This window comes from Coprinopsis cinerea, assembly GCF_000182895.1.
Source record: "Coprinopsis cinerea okayama7#130 chromosome 8 map unlocalized cont3.8, whole genome shotgun sequence".
NCBI classification, from domain to species: Eukaryota; Fungi; Basidiomycota; class Agaricomycetes; order Agaricales; family Psathyrellaceae; genus Coprinopsis; species Coprinopsis cinerea.
Genome location: NW_003307537.1, coordinates 601,064 through 621,010, shown reverse-complemented (window position 1 = coordinate 621,010; position 19,947 = coordinate 601,064). Strand labels below are relative to the sequence as shown.

The 19,947-nt window shown below is 52.1% G+C and overlaps 6 protein-coding genes across 6 annotated transcripts; 3 read left to right on the top strand and 3 right to left on the bottom strand.

Annotated features, from left to right (window-relative positions):
* Positions 1-45: 45 nt before the first annotated feature.
* CC1G_03362 (ATP-dependent RNA helicase Prh1) lies at positions 46-2,612 on the bottom strand (the record flags this gene model as incomplete). The annotated part of the gene is made up of 8 exons (XM_001835528.2): positions 46-138; positions 190-258; positions 310-962; positions 1,015-1,186; positions 1,241-1,314; positions 1,365-1,789; positions 1,839-2,283; positions 2,333-2,612. 8 exons carry the CDS (start codon positions 2,610-2,612, stop codon positions 46-48), a joined length of 2,211 nt encoding a protein of 736 aa, XP_001835580.2.
* Positions 2,613-2,988: 376 nt separating this feature from the next.
* Positions 2,989-10,561, top strand: CC1G_03361 (proline-rich protein Rad9; the record flags this gene model as incomplete). Its single annotated transcript, XM_001835527.2, has 22 exons — positions 2,989-3,181; positions 3,231-3,489; positions 3,540-4,561; positions 4,614-5,254; positions 5,303-5,776; positions 5,826-5,926; positions 5,982-6,582; positions 6,635-6,739; positions 6,798-7,000; positions 7,052-7,244; positions 7,299-7,445; positions 7,496-7,939; positions 7,990-8,100; positions 8,153-8,296; positions 8,348-8,441; positions 8,490-8,630; positions 8,683-9,166; positions 9,389-9,588; positions 9,643-10,095; positions 10,143-10,242; positions 10,299-10,449; positions 10,499-10,561. 22 exons carry the CDS (start codon positions 2,989-2,991, stop codon positions 10,559-10,561), a joined length of 6,324 nt encoding a protein of 2,107 aa, XP_001835579.2.
* A 379-nt stretch (positions 10,562-10,940) lies between these two features.
* On the bottom strand, positions 10,941-12,054 carry CC1G_14963 (hypothetical protein; the record flags this gene model as incomplete). Its single annotated transcript, XM_002910586.1, has 5 exons — positions 10,941-11,094; positions 11,149-11,614; positions 11,660-11,721; positions 11,769-11,866; positions 11,926-12,054. 5 exons carry the CDS (start codon positions 12,052-12,054, stop codon positions 10,941-10,943), a joined length of 909 nt encoding a protein of 302 aa, XP_002910632.1.
* A 680-nt stretch (positions 12,055-12,734) lies between these two features.
* CC1G_03360 (hypothetical protein) lies at positions 12,735-13,793 on the top strand (the record flags this gene model as incomplete). The annotated part of the gene is made up of 4 exons (XM_001835526.2): positions 12,735-12,799; positions 12,851-12,965; positions 13,017-13,148; positions 13,188-13,793. 4 exons carry the CDS (start codon positions 12,735-12,737, stop codon positions 13,791-13,793), a joined length of 918 nt encoding a protein of 305 aa, XP_001835578.2.
* Positions 13,794-13,946: 153 nt separating this feature from the next.
* CC1G_03359 (hypothetical protein) lies at positions 13,947-15,164 on the bottom strand (the record flags this gene model as incomplete). The annotated part of the gene is made up of 2 exons (XM_001835525.1): positions 13,947-15,051; positions 15,103-15,164. 2 exons carry the CDS (start codon positions 15,162-15,164, stop codon positions 13,947-13,949), a joined length of 1,167 nt encoding a protein of 388 aa, XP_001835577.1.
* A 767-nt stretch (positions 15,165-15,931) lies between these two features.
* CC1G_03358 (hypothetical protein) lies at positions 15,932-19,707 on the top strand (the record flags this gene model as incomplete). Its single annotated transcript, XM_001835524.2, has 4 exons — positions 15,932-16,781; positions 16,861-18,791; positions 18,844-19,457; positions 19,521-19,707. 4 exons carry the CDS (start codon positions 15,932-15,934, stop codon positions 19,705-19,707), a joined length of 3,582 nt encoding a protein of 1,193 aa, XP_001835576.2.
* Positions 19,708-19,947: the final 240 nt, after the last annotated feature.

Genomic DNA, 19,947 nt, shown 5'->3' with positions numbered 1-19,947 from the left:
AATCAGTGCGGTAAATGCAAATCGTTGGCGGGTCGTTAATTCAACTCAGGCCTTGCGCTGAGTGAAGGCGCTGTGCGAGGCGAAGAAGGCCTTGGAAATGGCCGAAACGCCTCGAGCGTAAATCTGGTTGGTATAAACCTAGGAAGAGGCATGAGAAAGGGAAGCGCAAGTAGCTGGATATTCGCCTACCAATTCATCATAAATAATTGCGGGTACTTTCTTGTCGCACATTGATGAGCTTGGGTGAATCTTCACGGTCTGTACAACAGTCAGGACCAATATCTTTCCCGGAAGGTGGGGTGGACGTACCGAAGGGCCCAGATTCTGCTTATAGGTGCCATCAGGTTGAAGGAAAGCAGCGTTCCCCACCAAACCGTGTCCCATACTCCTAACGATAGCATCCTCTTCCGTCCTCCCCTCGTTCTCACCACTCTTCTTCGACAAAGCCGAGACTGTCCAGTCGATATTCACCCTCTCGCATACCATCCGCAGCTGGTCACGGATATCCTTGGCTTCTAACAACGCCCGCTCGTTCAAGAAGTGCTTCCTACACCACTCTCGTTTCGCAGCCTTGTCCTTGTTGTTGCCCTTCGCACTGCCTTCGTTGGAGCCTCCTGGGCCATAGACGACAGTCCCATTGACTGTCGAAGCCGTCACTTCCCGGTACGCTCGAACAATGTTGAGGATCGTCATGTGATCGCCCGTTGGATGTCGGAACTTTCTACGAACTTCCGTCGCAGTGTCGCGATGTTCTGAAGCGTCAATGAAGAGTTTGGACGACGCTGAGATGACGGAGACGATGTCCAGAATTTCAGAGGTGCATCCGTAGTTTTTGGAGGCAACGACTGCACAAGCGTATTGGGGCTCAAGGGGGAAGGCGGCCATTTCTCGGCCGGCGGGCGTGAGCTTAGCTTTGTTGTCAATTGCGCCGAGTAGCCAGAGTGTTTTGAGGGAGGATATTACTAGTGCGGTGGGTCAGGCCAAAGTGAGAGATGGGGGAAGCGTAGTACGCACTGGAATCAGGGTCGGGAGAATCCATAAGGTCGAGATCTTCCAAGTTTTGATTGAGACATTTCAATTGCAGTATACTTGATGTAAGACTGCAACGAAGGATTTCTGGCTCTGCGGAGGGTGTCATCGCATTGAACGATGCCTCCGTGTAGAGTCTAAAGCAATAGCCTTTGCCCTAACCATAGGCAGTCAGCCTTCCGGAGAGTCTGAAGGGTTTAAATGAACATACCTCTCGACCTGCTCGACCTGACCTCTGCATCGCCGAGGACTTTGTGATATCCCTAGTCAGCAAGGTATCAAATCCTGGAGAAGTTCCGTAAGACACCGTTACACTCCGTTAGAACACAACCAACCTCCTCCAGCGGACCTTGCAAGGAACTGTTTTTCCTTACACTTCCCTGTATCAATCACATATGTTACGCCGGGTATTGTGATAGAAGTTTCTGCGATATTTGTGGCGAGAATGCATTTTCGGGTATTGGGTGGGGTGGGTGCGAAGACTTGAGAGTTCTTCCTCTGATCTTGGGCTGCGAACATTGAGCATATGAGCACGCCTGGGACTTTGGAGGGCAGTTGCTTTGCGAAGAGGTCTATCGAGGCCTGTAAACTTTCTATGTCTTCCTGGCCTGGGAGGAAGATGAGAACATCGCCTGGAGGGCGGTCCAGGTGTATTTGGAAGAATGTCCGCATTGCTGAGTCGACGTAGTCTAGTTGATTTTCTGCGGCGTAGTAATTGGTAACAGGGTGCTGTCGACCTTGGACGTATAAGATTTTGGCGCTTAATGAGAGGGTTAGAGCAGAGCAAGAGCACGAGGTAGGAGACGTACTTGTAGAAGAAGCGGCTGAATTTTTCCGCATCGAGGGTTGCACTCATGATAACCACCTTCAGCGGATGACTCTGCTTCTTGCCTTTGGCATCGTCTGCGATGGGTCCATTCCGGGCTTTGAGGATCTTCTTGAGGTTGGCTATAAGCAGATCCGTCCGTAGAGTGCGTTCGTGTGCTTCGTCGACGATGACAACACTATATCTCGACAACATGGGGTCGGACAATAGTTCTCGGACGATCATACCGTCCGTCATGTACTTGATACGGGTACTCGAGCTGTACTTTTCGTCGAAACGAACCGAGTAGCCGACGAGTTGCCCAAGTTGTGCATTCTGTTCGAGAGCAACTCGAGCAGCGAGACTTGTGGCTGCCACTCTCCGTGGTTGGGTGATTGCGATGACACCGTTCCCTGCGAGTCCGGATTCAAAGATGTACTGCGGTATTTCTGGAGACATTTAAGAAGTGCACTGTGTTTCGAGACAGACTGAACATACGGGTAGTTTTGCCTGAACCTGTTTCACCCAAAAGCACGGTAACGTCGTTACTCCGTATCTCCTCGATTAGAGCCTCTCGACCCTGGGCAATAGGCAATTGGGCGCGCTGTTCTTGGATTGTTGTGGACGCGGAGGGACCTGCGCTTCCTCCACTTCCTGATCCCGAATTATACGAGTGTCGCGCCTTCTTGCGACGATGTCCGTTGTCACCATTCATCGTGGTACCATTTCGTTTGAGATTGCTCTTCGGTTCCTCGTCGGGGACGTCAACCCAAGGCATGGGTTTGGATGGCTTTTGACGATGATGCTTCTTCAGAGATTTATCCTCCAACAACTGGATTTTATGCTTGAAGTGGCCATTTGAGACGACCATGACAGAGAAATTACGAGAGAGTAGACTGGAATGAAAGCGAAATCCAGACGAGCATTGGCAAAATTTTGGTGGCCGTCGCTGGGGTCGTCGTCGGATTCAGTTTTGACCGCCTATTTTTTCGCGAAGTTCGGCAGGACGGCGTGACCCGTGGGAATCCCATTGTGACGGCGTTCCTGGCAGCGCGTCGCGGGCCTTCGGATTCATTTGCTCACTGTGTTTAATCCTCTCGGGAACGTGGTCGACGTCGTCCAGCGACTCTTCATGCTGTTGACCGTCGCGCGGTATGGACCACAACAGCAATCATCACTGGTACTCCCAGAATCGTCCTCGCAATGACCCCAGAATCCCTTCGCAACAAAGTCCGAACACCAATATTAACCATCATGGCTTCACGAATGCAGCCAACCAGACTGTCCAGCATGCCCAACAGATGCTGGCAGGTTTCCCGATGGCCTCAGCGACGCCGGCGTTGCAACGTGAGATCACACAAGCATTTACATCGACTCCGCTGACAATTTTACATAGCGGTGAGACACATAGCGAACATGACCATGACGGCAGCGCCCCCAAGCTTTGTGCAGCCAAACTATTATTCGTCTCAGGCCCAGCCCGACTACACGCACGTACAGCAGCATAATTCGCAACATATTCCACCGCCACCGTATACAGAATATGATCAGCACTTGTCCTACCTTTCTGCACCGCAGGTTCCCCAAAACAGGACAGAGCACTGGCATACCGCGAGAGACCAGTCTGTTCGCCTTTTGAATGAGCAGGCTAGTCGGTATGTATATTTTTGAGTGCATATATCCATGTTACTCAGACTATATACAGATCTTATCCATATCAGGAGCCTCAGCAGCCTTCAAACTGGCCGGCTTCCAGTTATCAGAGCACACCGTTTGCTCAGTCTGTTTTCCAGCGAACAACGCCCAACTCCGCTTATCCCACACCTCCTCCTCCTGGGATTAGCACCTCGTCTTCTTCCTTGGCCTTTGCGTTAGGTGGACCGCCTCAACCACCACCAAGGCAGCAGACTGTCACACAACCGTTATTTCACCCGACGCAGGCACCGTTACCCCAGCCTGCACCAGCCCCTCAACCAGCGCCAGTTCCGCAAGCAACAGTCTTCCCACCTCCATCGAACCCTCCCGCTGCCCAGGCCTCGCAACCGACATACAATGCGGACGACTCTGCTTCATTTTTCAACAGTTTTCTGGAACGGAAGACGAGGGAGATGAATGCAACTATGCAGCAGACAACGTCGGCAAAGTCGATCTTTCCGCCTGCTCCTGCAAAGCTCCCGCTTCCCGTTCCTGTTGCGTCCAAGCCCCCTGCTCGCATGAAAACTCCTCCCCCGAGAGAGCAGAAGGCTGTCCCTGACTCAAGCCCCGACCCATTGTCATTGAGCAGCAACATGGCGCTTCCATCGTCGACGCCGTTGAAACGGAAATGCGTCGTGGAGATTCATTCACCGCCTCCAAAGAGAATCCAGTCCTATAAGCCAATGACATTGATATCGCAGCCCCTCACTCCTTCCAGGGGGCCGCCACTGACACCAACCTCGCGGGCCTCGAACGCTTCTTCTGTGCCCACAACTGCTTCCTCGTCGACGTCCATCACATCCATGTCTTCGAGTTCCAAGACCACTGTCCCAATGACTCCAACTCCCCAACGTATTGTGAATAAAGCATTTGTTCTTGTGCCTCCTAGTCCATGGTTAACGCCTTCTTCACGCAAGGGCCGCAAGTACGAAGATACACCGGATCTTGGGGGGTATGGATCAAGTGAAGATACCCCCCTCCGCCGTGGTCTAATGAGTTCGGTCAAACGGACGGGGGAACGTGACGATCGAGGTGAGTAAAGGCACCTCTCATACGAAGGAAACTAGACGTATCCGTGTTACAGGTCCTTTGGAGAAGTTTGTCACAGTCGTGGATGAGATTTTTGAATCTGAAGACTCTTTGCCTGCCGACCTTGGCCACGAGGATCTGCCTCAAGAATTCTTCTCTTCTTGGAGCCCCGATTGTTCCAAGCCCCTCTTGAACACTTCCACCATCCGTAAACTCTTGAAATATGTTGGTCAAGTTGCTCGGCCGACGAAACGAATGCGACAAGCTAGTGCTGGTGGGCAGGGATTGCTCGCAACACCCAGAACCAGGGCTGGGCGAATGGCCGATGTCGACATCCAGACGCTGTCCCGGCTGTTGAAGATGTTGGAGCGGAGTTTGAAGGAGGGGGAAGAGGTTGACCCTTTCAAGGCGACAGGGTCTTCGAGTGGGCTGAATGGCACCGTTTCCGCCAGAAGCTCTCCGGTCAAGAAAGGATCTCGAAAGAAGAAGGCGAAAGATTCTCTAGACGACGATGACTCGATGGAGGCTGACGAGGCTGACGAATTGCCACAGCAACATCTCAAGAAGGGTTCCACGCCTCCTCCCAACGACATTGAACTCGAGAAGTTAACTCGCCTGCTGGATTTGGCGCGCGATAGCGTGCTGGCTGCCGACTGTTGCATTGCTATTTTGGCCAGTGACAGGCTTCCCAAACAGGTTAGCTATCCGCTCATTCTCCGGTCAACTCCTCTCACAAGTCATTAGCTGTATTCCGAGGAACTTATCACCAGCTGTTTGAATACCGTTAAGAACCAGCTCACGAAGGTCCTCTATCCCTTCATCGAAGGCGCTTCCCCCGACTCGATCAATTCAAAGCTTTACAATGGTGCCCTGTTACAGCATCTTATCAAGAACGCTCCTGCCGACCCCAACACATCGGCCAACTCGTCCATATCTCAGGCCTACCACCGAAAGCAAATGTCAGAAATCTTCCAATCCTTGTCGTCCGTCCTTCCTAGAATCAATGCTCTGGCTAATGCGGAGAGCGTGGCCATGTCGGATTCCATCATCATCCAAACTGTCTACATCGCCATCGGACCTTTCTTCGTCGTCGAAGGTGCGGAGGAATCCACTGCAAAGAGCGCTAGCAAGAAAGAGAAGGAGAGTGTCGTCAACCGGACGCTCGGCAAGAGCGCGATGCGCGGTTTGAGGCTCGATGCCTTGTCACTGATCAGAAGTGTAGGTTGCCGATTGGTCTTCTCTTCTTCCGACTCTCATTGTTCTTCAGATTTTCTCCAATCATGAAGACCAGCGGTCATGGATTATTGAGGAGATTCTAACGTCCCTCATTAAGCTCTCTGACACGAAGCAAAAGGCGGGCCAGTTCCGGTGGGTTCTCTTCGCTTTTTCGCGCACTTGGGTCCTGATTCGACCTCGCCTTCAGTCTACGAGATGGCCGTTCTATCCGAACCGTCTCGGCACTGCTCATGCAGCTGGTGCAAACCTCTGCACACGATGTTCGCATCAATGCGCGGAGATTGGAGAAAGAGCGCCAAAACGCGCTGGCGCTTAAGCGGCAAGAAAGCATCTCGGACCTCAACGGCCAGCCCAAGTCTGACGAACCATTCCTTGACAATATCGACATGGAAGAGATCCGACTATATGGTGGTGGATTGGAGTCTGCGACCAAGGCTGCGAAGACCATTATTTTCTTCCTTAACTCTAGGGCTGGGAAAGGCAAGACGACGAAGAATTCCAACGAGGCGGAGTACCGTGCCATTTTCGATAACCTTATTGACGACCTTTTGGTGGTCCTTTACTGGCCTGAGTGGCCTGCTGCCAGTCTTCTATTGAACATTGCGTCCAAGTTTATGGTTTCTTCTTTGGATGATGTCAAGTCGAATGCCCAGATTGACACGAATGCGGCGAAGAGCATGGCTCTTGATCACCTTGGCGTTATTGCTGCGAGGATCCGCTCTAGTATCTTGAAGGTGCAGAAGGACGAGGATGGCACCTCGTATAGAGGGTTGAAACCCTTGGATGAGGTGGGTCGCTTCCTTAGCTACGGAATCGACTCGTTGACTTAGCGGCCTGTAGATCGTCAACAATCTCCAGTCGAAGCAATTCGCCAAGTTCATGGACGCTCACCGGGACGTTGCTGCTCATTTGTGCAAGCGGTCTACTGAGGATCAAGCTTACGAGGTCAGTATGGTTTTTGATGGTATTTAAAGAAGATTGTTGATAGAACCTTTAACCACAGAGCGCCCGAGAGCTGACTGCTGCTATCCTTGGTCATGAATTGGCCGCGTCGCTCAAGCGGGTTAACGTCTGGCTGGACCACCCTGAACAGGACGAAGATCTCGACCTCCGGGACTCGAGCAAAGCGCTCTCTTTTGGTCAGAAGTTGAAGACCGCCCTCCGTGAAGTCTGGAAAGACCCGGCTACTGACGTGTTTGACATTGGGTGCGTCGTGTTTGATGTTTGTTCTTGCCAGCGCTCACCCTTGTACCCCAGGTCTCAAGAAGAGGTGTCGCGTATTGATAGGCTGTCAGAAGAGATTGGGACCATACAGAGCCTCCGAAACTCGTTCCAGCCCATCTTGAACGTCATCTTGTCGGCACTTGATGCTCCTGTCATTTTCATGCGGACCAAGGCCCTCCGTGCACTGGGTCAGATTGTGACTAGCGACGCGACCATTCTTGGCACAGTATGTGTTTCTTTCCTCAGCTGGCCTTTCCGCTCACGTCTCTTGTGTTAACAGGCTAGTGTTCGCCAAGGGATTGAGAATCACTTGTTGGACAGTTCGCCTGCTGTTCGTGACGCAGCGGTGGAACTGATTGGGAAGTACATGATCGACTCACCCGAGGTCGCTGGCAACTACTATCAGAAGATCGCTGAACGCATGGCGGTAGGTCCATATTTCGTGCTCAACCATCCAGATTCTGATCATCCTTTCAGGACACTGGTTTGGCCGTTCGCAAGCGGGTGATCAAGTTGCTCAAGTCATACTATGGAGTGATCGACGATACCCAGCGGAAGATCGACATTTCGGCGCGGCTGGTTCTTCGCATGGTGGATGAAGATGATGGGGTGAAGGACCTTGCAATGAAGACTTTGGAGGAGCTCTGGTTTCCGCCACTGCCCCCTCCTTCAGCGATGAAAGTCAAGCCAACTTCATCCAGTAACCCCAACCAAGACAAGGCAGCTCTGCTTTCGAAAGTTGCGATCATCATGGGTACCGCGGCCAACTTTAGGGATCGACAATCGCCCTTGGAGGACATGCTGCACAAGATTATCTCAGACAAAGAGGGTAATGAGGCAGCCTCGTTGCATCAGCGATACGCTGAGATCTGCGAGACCCTGATTGATGGCTTGGTTGATGCAACCGACCTTCCGGGCTTTGTGAGTGTTCTTCACGCCCATCGGTATCGCAATGCTGACTGGTGTCATAGACGATCATCAACTGTATCCGGACAATCCACTTGTTCACGGCCGCCTATCCCTCAATCCTGCCTGGCACACATGCTTCGACCCTCCTCCCATATCTCAAGAACGCATCAACTGTCCGTTCCTTCCTCTTTGCCCCCCACCATGTTGAACTGACCTTCTCTGTAGACCGAAGAACTACTCACCTCAGACTTTTTATTGAAAATCTTCCGAGCTTCTATACCGCATATGCCTAAGACCGCCGCCAAATTCGGGCAGGAATTGCAGACGTCGCTGCAGCCGCTGATCTTGAAACCATTTGGCGGTGTCAATGTCAGTATCGTCGTTTTCCAGCTGCGCCCTGTACTGAGATGACTCCGCCAGATCCTTCAAGAAGCTGTCGGTTGCATGTGTGCCGTAGTGCGGCATTTAACGCACGACTTTAAGAGGCTGATCAACCTATTGAAAGGATGCAATGGTTTGTTTGTTGTTATTAGTGGAAGCTCTTTACTGAAGACTTTCGCAGCGAGACTTCTTAGCTACCTTCGTCATCCTCCAACCAAGCAACTCAATAATGTGGAATCCAAGACTCTCTTAATGCTTCTCTTCATCGTCGCGCTGCTTGGCGAGCATTGCAACTTCGATCGCCTACGCCTTGAGCAACCTGGTACGTGGAGCCTTTAGATCATTTCCCGAATTCTTTCCGATAACGTTGGTAGACCTTGCACCCGATATCGATTCCATTACTCAGGGTTCAGTGATGGAACACATATACTTCACGCTGTTGCGGATCTATGACAAGTTTGATTTCGCAGACATCCGGCCTAGGATCCTTCAATGCTTGGGTACGGTCTCCCGGCCAGATCTCTTGACCCCTTGCTCACTCCCCTCGACTTTGTTAGGCTTTTTGTTCAGAGCCCAACCTACCCTTATGACCAAGGAGGAATCCGCGGCTATTATGGATGCCATCTTCGCTTCCGAGGAAGAGGAGGGACGTGCCAGGCTCCTGAAAATCATGCAAGACTTCCTGATTTCTGAATCGGAGAAGCATAGCGCCAAGGAGAAAGGTAAAATTCTCGCTTCATCTGATGCCAACTCTCGTCTAAACGAATGTACAGAGTCTGCAAAGAACAAGAACAAAGCTAACACCGATGTCAACATGGAAGAGTTAGTCGGAAATACGGACGGCTTTGCCGACTCTGGGTGAGTGGGTTATGGCTTGGAGCTCGTCTGTGGTCATTGATCTCGCTTTAGAGTCAGCTCTGCTATTGTGCAACGCTATCTATCGCACATTCTCGACGCGGCTTTATCGCAGAACAGTCAGATTCAAATGGCTGCTATCGATGTCCTTACCTTCACTATTAAGCAAGGCCTAGCACATCCTCTCCAAGTACGTTAGGCCAAGTGGCTTCGACTTGGGTGTAGCTCTGACGTCGCTTTTTCAAAGTCGTTCCCGGTTATCATCGCTCTGGAGACCAGTCCGCACGCTGTCCTCTCGGCACGGGCTATCGCATTGCATTCGATTCTGAACAGCAAACACGCCTCCCTTCTCAATACACGATATTCGATTAGCGCGAGGAAATCGTTCGACTACCAAAAGAAGATTGTGGACGGTGTTGTTCATGGTCAGTTCCTTTCGGATTTAGTATATTTCACGCCTCTTCTGATGTTGGCGATAGGTTTCCGCACGAATGGCCATCCAACTGCTCTCCTCCAACGGTGGTACACTCTTGTGCGCGAGAAGCGAGCCACTCGTCAGGACTTCCTCAAATCCCTCGTGAAGGTCTTTTCCGAAAATGACTCCTATCAAGCTACACAAGTACGCCTCGTCATCTCTTGGGTCACCCGTTTGGCTCACCTCTCGTTTCAGGATGATGTTGATTTCACTCGCTACATGGCGGAGAACTTCGCTAGCTTTGAATACAAGACCCAGGAAGAGGTTTTCACGGTCATCAAGCACTTAACGACGGTGTTATCAACTACCGGCATGCAATTGCTGGATATCATTTCTCCTGCGCATCTTCTGTCGCAAATTCAGCCTTCACATTCCCAGCCATCGCAGCATAACGGGGGCGATGAAATCTCGTCCAACGCCGCCGAAGCTGTTGTCCCACTAGCAACTCCTAATTATGGTATGTTCTGATCGTCGTTCGCCTCGACTTGGCTGACCCAGATGCAGGCGATCGCGATCCTGTGTCCCTCATGCGGACCTCTGTTATTGTTGCAATGGTCATGCTGCTGAAGTCCTACCTCAAAACGCTGTATGGATTGTCAGAAGAGTGCGTCTTCCTCACTATGTCTGATGACAATTCGACTGAGAGTGGGTTCGTTACAGCAAATGTAACAAGTTCGTCATCGGTAAGAAGAGCGCCATCGGAGACAGGCCGGCCACGAAACGGAGTGATAAACCAATCTCCTGGGAGAAACTCCCTTACGCTGTGCAGGCAATTCATACAACGCAAGACGTCGAGTTACAAAAACAACGGGTGAGCCTCTTGCCAGGTGACGGTATCTGTTGACTAACACTTTGTGTAGTTCCTTGAGATATGGAACGAAGATGGTGTCACTGCTGAACCTGAAGACGACGAATTCCTCTAACATTCACTTGGACATTGCATTACTATTTCGTGGTTAGCTTTCGTCAGTTGTACATCTGTGATTCCTTTCGGTTATTGCCCTCTGTCTGTTCATATTATCCCGCATACCTCATCCATACGCTTGATATTTTATTTGCACACGTACTCTTAGACCGGGATTGTTGTCGTACATTCGCTTTTGTAGCAGATACCAGGACTCTTTCTCGTAATAGCCTTTCCTCTGTTGTAGTCATTATAGAACCGTGGTAGATCGAAACTAATTTGTTTGCGATTGCTCGATGTCAGGAATGCTTTGCTTGGGACTCCAGATCCACTGTCAATGCAGAGCCCTTCACCTCCAACTCGATGTACGCTATATCAACGCTGGGGAGTTGTGCACTTTAAACACCGTCCGGCTTGGTGTTTCTGTACACACGACAAGCCATGATGTTCATGATCGCAACGCTGGGCAGGGTGAACAACGACCCGTAGTAGGGCGAATGCTGGTGAACGTGTGACCATACGACACACAAGATACCGAAGACAAGCGTCGCCCTCAAATGAAGCATGAGCGACAGTCATGATGACAAGTAGGAGTAAACTCCTTACATGCAGTAAATTTGGGTGTTGCGCAACATTCCGCGAGAGAACGACGGAAGGTGACTTCCAAGGATTGCGTTCCTCAATCTTGCAGCCCGTCTTTCCTCCGTCGCACCGGTCTTGTCGGCCATCGATGCCATCCGTAATGAAACGCCGACGACCATCGCGGTGTGATAAAGGCACAAGAAGGTTGCTGACGCCGTGTATAAATAGTTGACCCGGCTAGGACTGCAAAATCCCGTCCCACTGATTGAAGAAACAGGGTGACGAAGCGCAAAGTAGGCCGCGGTGGTAAAAGCTAAATGGGCAAGCCAGAAGATGGAGTATGTATAAATGAAATGCGGTGAGCCGTGGAATGTGGCGCGGACGCGGAGAAGGACAAGCAGTGTGCACGAGGCATATGCGGGCACTGTTATCGCTCCCATGGCAAGGTCGTTGTCTTCGCAGTTTCCGATTGGGTGCACTAAGGGCCGCTCTATGGTTAGGAAGAGGTTATGGATGGTGACGAGGCTATTTTTACCTGCGTAGACCACGGAGTAGATACAGAGACCGAGTGTCGCGATCCTGGAAGGCAGTGGGATTCTGAGGACAGAGTCGTGAAGAACGTTGAAGGAACTTTGAACTCTTACCTTGAGACCAAGTAAACCATGCAGGGTGGTGTTATGGCATGAGATTTGTGAAGCTGGTAGTCCCCGGGAAGGGAGAGCAGAAAATCCCAAATCCATATCTGCGAATGAAACACCTATTCTCCAGATCGACTTTATGCAGAGTGGTAATTGTACCTACAGCTACGGTAGCAACAACGACAAGATTCCTCGATAAGAGGGCGTAGGCTTCATCCGGCGGAAGAAGCGGATACGGTACCCTTGCCTGACTCGTCGACACGCATGCTATGGACGATGGTGGAATGTCCATAGGTTGATAAGATATTGTTGGTATGGTAGAGTTGCGGAGAAAGGGGGTCAAATCCCGCGATTGCTGGGTGCACCAGTGCGCTTATAACAAAAACCTACCTGCTTCGCGCCCGTGCTATGTATGGACACTCCCTCTGTACACCGTTGACTCGGTGCTTGGTAGATAAAATGAGGTGGCTTCCCAAGCACCGTTCTGATTGAGTGTTCTGCGAACTTACGCACAGATCGGAGCGAAGTTGTCCAGGGCTATGGCGCTATATTCTAATATTGTGAAGCTGTATTAGTCCGGGTTTTCAAAATGTAATATCTTTTTTCTCTTGACAGCCTCTCGAGAATTTCAAGGGTCCAGTACATGTCTCATTGAGGTCATAGGATGAGGGTACCTTGCATATCCTGCCAACGCGCGGTGACTAGGGGAAAGTCCCTTGCACTCCCATCACGAACTATGTTGCGCGGATCACCGGATCAGATACGGTCCGCGAGGTTCAACACAGTGGGTTCCCCGACTTCGGACGTAACTCGAACGCTTTGAACGACGACCTGCAACGCCTCTGGCCAACGCTATCTACGGCCCCTGACTCTTTCTCAAGTAATGCCTATTTCCCTACCCGAAGGACCGTGTTTCTGTGAGCTCTGACAGATGCATATGGCAGGAAGGAGAGTGATTCTGCATGAACAATAATGCTTTTCAAGTCCACTAGAAAGACTACCAGCGCGCCTGACAGGCCTGCAAGAGACAGGAACGTGTATGCGTACCTACCCTTAATCCATCAAGCTGAAATTGAATCATGATCTAGTCCCGACGATCTCCCGTGTCGATTTGCTTCTGTCCACGTTGGCAGGGAAATCGAGGAAGCGCCCATTAATCTCAAGGCTCTCCCAAACGAGATACTACATCCCATCTTCAAATTGGTATGTCAAGATAACCAGTGGTACTACAGATCTCTCCTTCTATCATGCAAGAGGACATACTCCCTTGTCCATCCCGAGTTACTATCGCATGTCCCTATCCGCCTCCAAACGGAAGCCCAGGCGCGGGCATTCCTGCACTACCTCACATCGACGAACAATTCGGAGCAGCCTCCGGCGTCGAGGGTGCGCCACCTCTGGATGGTGGGCTCATCACTGCCCCAGCAACGACGCTACAACCCATACGACACTCCACCAGAGGAAGAGTACATGAATATCCAGCATGACATCCTGCGGCTAACGACCAACCTGGAAACACTCGCCTGCACAGGCCACAACTTTCTATTCCTATGCGAATGGAAAAAGGCGATAGAAGAAGGGTGGTACTCCAACCTCAGAGAATTGACACTCTTGGATCAGAATATCTATTTCCCTCCGCAGAGCTGGCCGTTCACCAAACAAATCACCCACCTAGCCCTCCTAGACCCCGGGATAATTACCACCATGGGCTCACTGGACGAGCCCTTTCCATCCCTTCAAGGACTGGCCTTTGAGTTCTTCTCACCCAACTCTAGGCCCGCTACCACGTGCTTGCCCGGTGAGATCCCCCATCGGCTCGAAACGCTCTACCACGCCAAGTGCGTGTGGCTTTCGAAAATCTGCGAGAAATTCACAATCATGACGGTTCCGGAGAAATACGCACACCAGTGCCACCACGACATGATCCTCAGCGACGGTCGAACTTGCGTTGTTCGAGCGGGAAGGCCGGAGTACTTCAAATGGTGGGCTGAAAGGACGAGGGGATGCGATGGAATTTTCGAGTCTCCTTAGCTTTGTTGAGATAGAGTATCAGCAAAAGCTGAGCACAGCCCAGACTTGGGTACATAGGGTAGAATTTACCCATTGCTGGGTGTCTCCGCGAAACCCAACCTGAATCAGTTCGCGGAAATGATGGCTATTAGCCAGGTACTACATGTAGCATTACTACTCTAAACCAATAGAGTACGGCTGTAAAATAGCGTTGGACACTAAAGCCTGCATCCTCCTCCGCCCAATCAGGCTTCCACCGCGTCTGTCCATCAAGTGCACAACGGGCGTACACCCCGACCTATCCAGCAGGGCTTTAATTGGTTGGTCGGTAGAGCTACGCCTATCTGTATTCAGTACGCGCAGGTTGGGTAGCACCAGAACCCGGAGCAATGGGCACTGCACAAAGCGACAGTGCTCCCTCAGTGTGAGCGTCTTCAGTTTTGGAAGAGTAATGGTTGGGACGTCCAGGTTCACTTGCGTGTAATACAACACTGCAAGGGTACAGTGGACAAGATTGGCTGAACCCCGGAGAATTTCCACCGCGTCCGCAAACGCGATGTTGTCGCAGGTGAAAGAAGTGAGCGTGGAATAGTCGATGTGCAGTCTAAGTCGATCCGAAACGTCTGGGTACTGTACTTTCTGAAGCCGGGGCGCGTGGTTGAACATGTTCAATTCGGAAGGTCGGAGGCGTAGGCTCAGTCGCACGGAGCTCATCCGGATGCTGAGGGATTCGAGGTTGGGAAGGCGGCCCTGGATGCTTTGCAAACTCGGACACGGATGGCAGCCTGGGACGTAAAGTGACACGTCCTTCCATCTTTCCGAGTGCGGAGCGAGGATGTCGATCACTTGCGTAAAGGCCCTTTGGTACGCGTCGTGTTCAAAGAGGTTGAACATTCGTGTACGGTCTTGCTGGATGTGGATCGACAAAAGCGAGTTCTTGGATCGTGAGAGGTAGTAGTGGAGGAACGAGATGGGTGTTTGGCCTTTCTCTCCAGAAAGGACTAGGGAGAGGCGTGTCCAGAGGGAGGGTGTTGTTTGGGTGAGGTGCCGCCAATGACGACAGACTTGGCCGAGGACGAATGGCGCTGACGGCAACTTGACCTGGTTGGCAAGGAGCTGGTCTTCCCACTCGGTTTGGCAGGCGAGGTCAAAGATGTCGAGAATGAGCTCCGCGGGGAGTCGGTGTATTGAAGAGTTCATAGGTCCGAGTCCAACTTGGGTCGAAATGCAGAGGTTCGAGGAAGACGAAACGGCTGGGTTGGCCGCCTCGCTGGCAGGTCTACACCGCCTAAAATCAGTTCAATTCAATAAATGAATGGATGGAACACACCGTTTGTTTGCCAGAGACATGAGGCCCTGGATATCCCCGTCGTTGCAGAGATGGATGGGCATGGCTGTTGCTGAACGGTTGCAGGCGTCAAACAGTTCCAATTTTCGAGCCGCAAGCTTTATGACGTTTGGAGCCTAATCCATCGACTATACGAACCGCGCTAAAATCATTGATAGGCTAATGACTACTGTGATTCAAGGGATGAGGACCCTGAATGCTCTGCTTGACGATGAACGGAGGGAGCACTTGATCACATGGCGATTCTTGAATGGTTTTGTGCAGGTGGGACATTTGTGGTGGATCCAGCAAGTCATGGGTTGGACGTCGTTGACGTGCTGCGATGACTGCGGGATGAAGAGGAGCACACATTGAGGAACGCAACCCCGGCGGCTACAGTCCGACGCCAAGGATATCGGCTTGTCCTCCATTTGATCCGTTGACGTCGTAACGGGGTGTGACAAATGAGAGATGACAGACTTGGATTCAATAGCTCAAGCCCAATCCTTGGCTGGCAGTGGCCAGCAGTCCAATGCAGAGCAATTCTCCTGTCGAAAGGAAGCCGCACGAGACCACGCTGCTGAGCGTCCACCAGAGCACAGACTTTTCGAGTTCAGTATAATCGGAGCTGGCGGAGTTTGACCAGCGTCGGGGTTACACGAGTTATGCATCTATGCGCCTGATCATCTTCTATCTGTATTGAATTCAAGTCCACACACCTATCGCCTTAACATCGCCACGCCGTCCAAAGTACATCGCTCTGACAGCGCCCACCAAGACGATCGTGGTGCAGGCCCATCGCTCAGGCTCCTTTGGACGAAGGTTGGCCGCAATGCAATGTAACAACGCTGTAGAACAGTCACCCAAAAGTCCGCAGGACGGTGAAGCGCCTCGCGTCGAGGATCAAGAAGGGAGGGATGTGTATATTCTGGGATCCCAGTCGATTGAAGGAGGAAAACTCGGGATCGATGAAACCATCGTTCAATTTCGTCGCTCGCTTTCCCTCCAATCTCCAGACCATCCGAGCCGACACAAGACACTTTCACATTATGCCCTAGCATTGAACGAGCGATTCAGCTGCACTGGTCAGATCGAAGATCTGGATGAGTGCATTGGCTTCCACAGGGAAGCGCTTTCTCTTCGTCCACCCGGGCATTCCGACCGTGTCAAGTCGCTCAACAACCTGGCAAGCGCGCTGTTGACTCGCTTCCAGAACAAAGGCGACTTCAGGGACTTGGAGGAGTCCATTACCTTCAACAAGGACGCGCTTTCTCTCTGTCATCCGGGGCATCTCGACCGCGGTACCTCGCTCAACAACCTGGCGGGCGCCCTGTGGACTCGCTTCCAGAATAAAGGCGACTTCAGCGACTTGGAAGAATGCATTGCCTTCCACAAGGAAGCCCTTTCTCTCTGTCCTCCAGGGCATCCAGACCGTGCCAGCTGGCTGAACAATCTCGCAAACGCCCTGTGCACTCGTTTCAACAACAAAGGCGACTTTTGGGACCTGGACGAGTGCATTGAGTCCCATAAGGAGGGCCTTTCTCTCTGTCCACCAGGACATCCCAACCGCCATAGATCGCTCAACAATCTGGCTGTCGCCCTTTCCACTCGCTTCAGAAACACAGGCGATTTCCACGACTTGGACGAGTGCATCACCTGCCACAAGGAAGCCCTTTCTCTCCGTCCACCCGGGCATCCCCGACCGTGCAAAGTCGCTCAATAATCTCGCAAACACTCTGTGGACTCGCTTCAACCACGAAGGTGACTTCCGGGACCTCGACGAGTGCATCGCCTCCCACCAAGAAGCACTTTCTCTCCGTCCTCCCGGGCATCCCGACCGTGCCAGGTCACTCAACAATCTGGCAAACGCTCTGTGGACTCGCTTCGACAACCAAGGCGATTTCCGTGACTTGGAGGAGTGCATTTCCTTCCAGAAGGAAGCACTTTTTCTTTATCCTGCCGGGCACCCCGGCCGCGGCGGCTTGCTCAATAACCTGGCGGGTGCCCTTTCCACTCGCTTTGAAAACAGAGGCGACTACCGCGACCTGGAGGATTGCATTGCCCTCCACAGGGAAGCGCTATCTCTCCGTCCTCCTGGCCACACCGGCCGTGCCAGCTCCCTCGACAACCTGGCAAACGATCTGTGGGCTCGCTTCGAGAGCAAAGGAGACTTCAGCGACTTGGAGGAGTGCATTGTCCTCCACAAGGAAGCGCTTTCATTCCGTCCATCCGGCCATCCCGACCGTGCAAAGTCGCTCAACAATTTGGCAAACGCCCTTTGCGCTCGCTTCAAGAACCGAGGTGAATCGCGGGACCTGGACGAGTCCATTGCCTCCCACAAGGAAGGCCTTTCTCTCTGTCCTTCGGGACATCCCGATCGCGCGAGATCGCTCAACAATTTGGCAAATGCACTTTCCACTCGCTTCAAAAGCAAAGGCGACTTTAGCGACTTGGACGAGTGCATTACCTTCCTCAAGGAAGTGCTATCTCTCCGTCCTCCTGGCCATCCTCATCGCGCTGGCTCGCTCAACAACCTGGCGGGAGCTCTTCTTTTACACTTCCAGAGCAATGGCGACTTGGAGGCCCTCACAGAGTGCACAGCACATGCGCGAGCTTGTCTGACTGCGCTTTCCGCTGCGGATTCCCCTCCCGAAGACCAACACGGCGATCCCAGCCACGCCTTGCAGAATCACCCGGATGGGCTGAATTCTGTCTTGAACCTTGTGGAGATTCTCAAAGCGGAATATAAGGCCCTCGGGAACGAGGATACTCTGAACGAGATTTTCGAACTGCTCGAGTCTGGGCCTCTGTATCAAGGTGCATCGCCCTTGCACAGGCTAGACCATGTCAGGGTTTGGGCATCCACTTGCCGCGAATTCGGGCGTACGGGCGATGCACTTCAGGCTTATAGTCTCGGGGTGACTTTGCTTCCCCTCCTCGCCTCTCTCGACCTTACACTCCAACAACGCCAGAATGTTCTTATCCATGCGCAGGACTTGGCCAAGGATGCCGTGCAGTGTGCGTTCGAACAAGATGAGCTTGAAACTGCACTCGTATTTCTCTCCACCGCGCGGTCTGTCTTTTGGTCTCAAGCTCTGCAATTCCGTGCTTCACTCGACCGCCTAGACGCTCTCCACCCGGATCTTGCGTCAGAACTCCGATTGGTTACTCGCCAACTACAAATTGCAACCCAGCAACATTCTCAAACTGAGTCGATGCAGCTTGAAAACGCCCCATCACTTCGCCCGTACCTTCTTTCTCAGACGAGAGAGGAGATCATCGCAAGGATCCGGGCCATCGATGGCTTTCACGATTTCCTGCTCCCCCCTTCTCCTGATGTCCTCAAGAATGCAGCGCGCAAGGGACCCATTGTCTTCCTGAACGCCAGCAAGTTTGGATGCCATGCGCTCATTCTCAAGGAGGATGGCGTCCTTCGCCGCATTGAGTTGCCCACAGACATCAAGGCATTGGAGCATTTGGTGTCCGCGATTCGCCAGTTGGCGAGAGGGCTGTCGTTCGACGTTAAAGTGCGAGGTGATTTTCGTGACTGTTTTGAAGGGGGAGAGCTTCGCTTGAATCTAGTCCGCAAAAAACGGTTACCCCGGACGGCGGATGATGATTTCAGGGTATTCCTCGAGGTTCTGTGGAGGGTGGTGGGCCAGCCAGTTGTTGCAGTTCTCGGGCTGAAGAAGGTACGGGATTTGATCAACGCATTGGACGATGTCGTACTGACCATGTCACTAGACCAACACTCCGCCCAGAATCTGGTGGTGCCCGACCGGTCTTTTCACCTTCCTTCCTATCCACGCTGCTGGAATCTATTCGTCTTCTCCTTCTATCGAATCCGACTGCCTATCCGACTACGCCGTCTCGTCCTATTGCTCGGGCCCACAAGACCTCGTCGCACCCCCACCAGAACCCGATCCTAATTTCAAGATGCTAGTCGCGATCGAACCTGATCGACCTGAGCCGGGTGTATCAGGCCTCCCTTTTACTAGGCAAGAACTCGAGAAGATCGAGCTGCGTATCCCAGAGAAGGATCGTTTGGTTACCCGCATTGGTTCAAAGACAGCCCCCGGAAAACCCATTGTGGAAGACATCAACGCGGCATCTATCGTTCATTTTGGGTGCCATGGGATGCAGGACCCATTGAATCCACTGGACAGCTGCCTCCTACTCAGTGAGAGGCGCTTGACTATGTCATCCCTCATACGGGATTGTCAGAACTCGACGGCGGCACTTGCCTACCTGAGTGCCTGCGAGACTGCTATGGGCGATGAAGCACGTCCGGACGAGTCCCTCACACTGGCTGCCACGATGCAATTTGCGGGCTTCCGTAGTGTGGTTGCAACTATGTGGTGCGTGTATCCTCTCTCTTCTACCAGCCGAACGTTTAATTGATATATTGATTGGAACTTTAGGTCAATCCACGACGACGATGCGCCCATTGTCGCTGACGCCCTCTATCGCCATCTCTTCCGCAACGGTAAATCAACCCCGCCGGACATTACTGACGCAGCGTATGGGCTGCACATTGCTGTGAAGGAGCTGCGGGAACTTGGAAGGTCGTTCCATCGTTGGGTCCCTTTTGTTCATCATGGAATTTGAGTATCTTCTCTCTTTCGTCTCGGTTCTCAGATTTAGCCTCTACATATGACTGAAAGTATACCTTTTTGTGACCTCTCGCCTGAAGGATACTACAGATGTCAATTTCCTTCCCCTTGTACCACTTATCTTTGGCTTCGCGCTTTCCCGGCAAAGCCAGCGACATGGACATACTGGTATGGTATCTCCAACTGAGATCTGAGGATTTGACTTGGTAGGATTATTATTGGGGCTGTAATATAC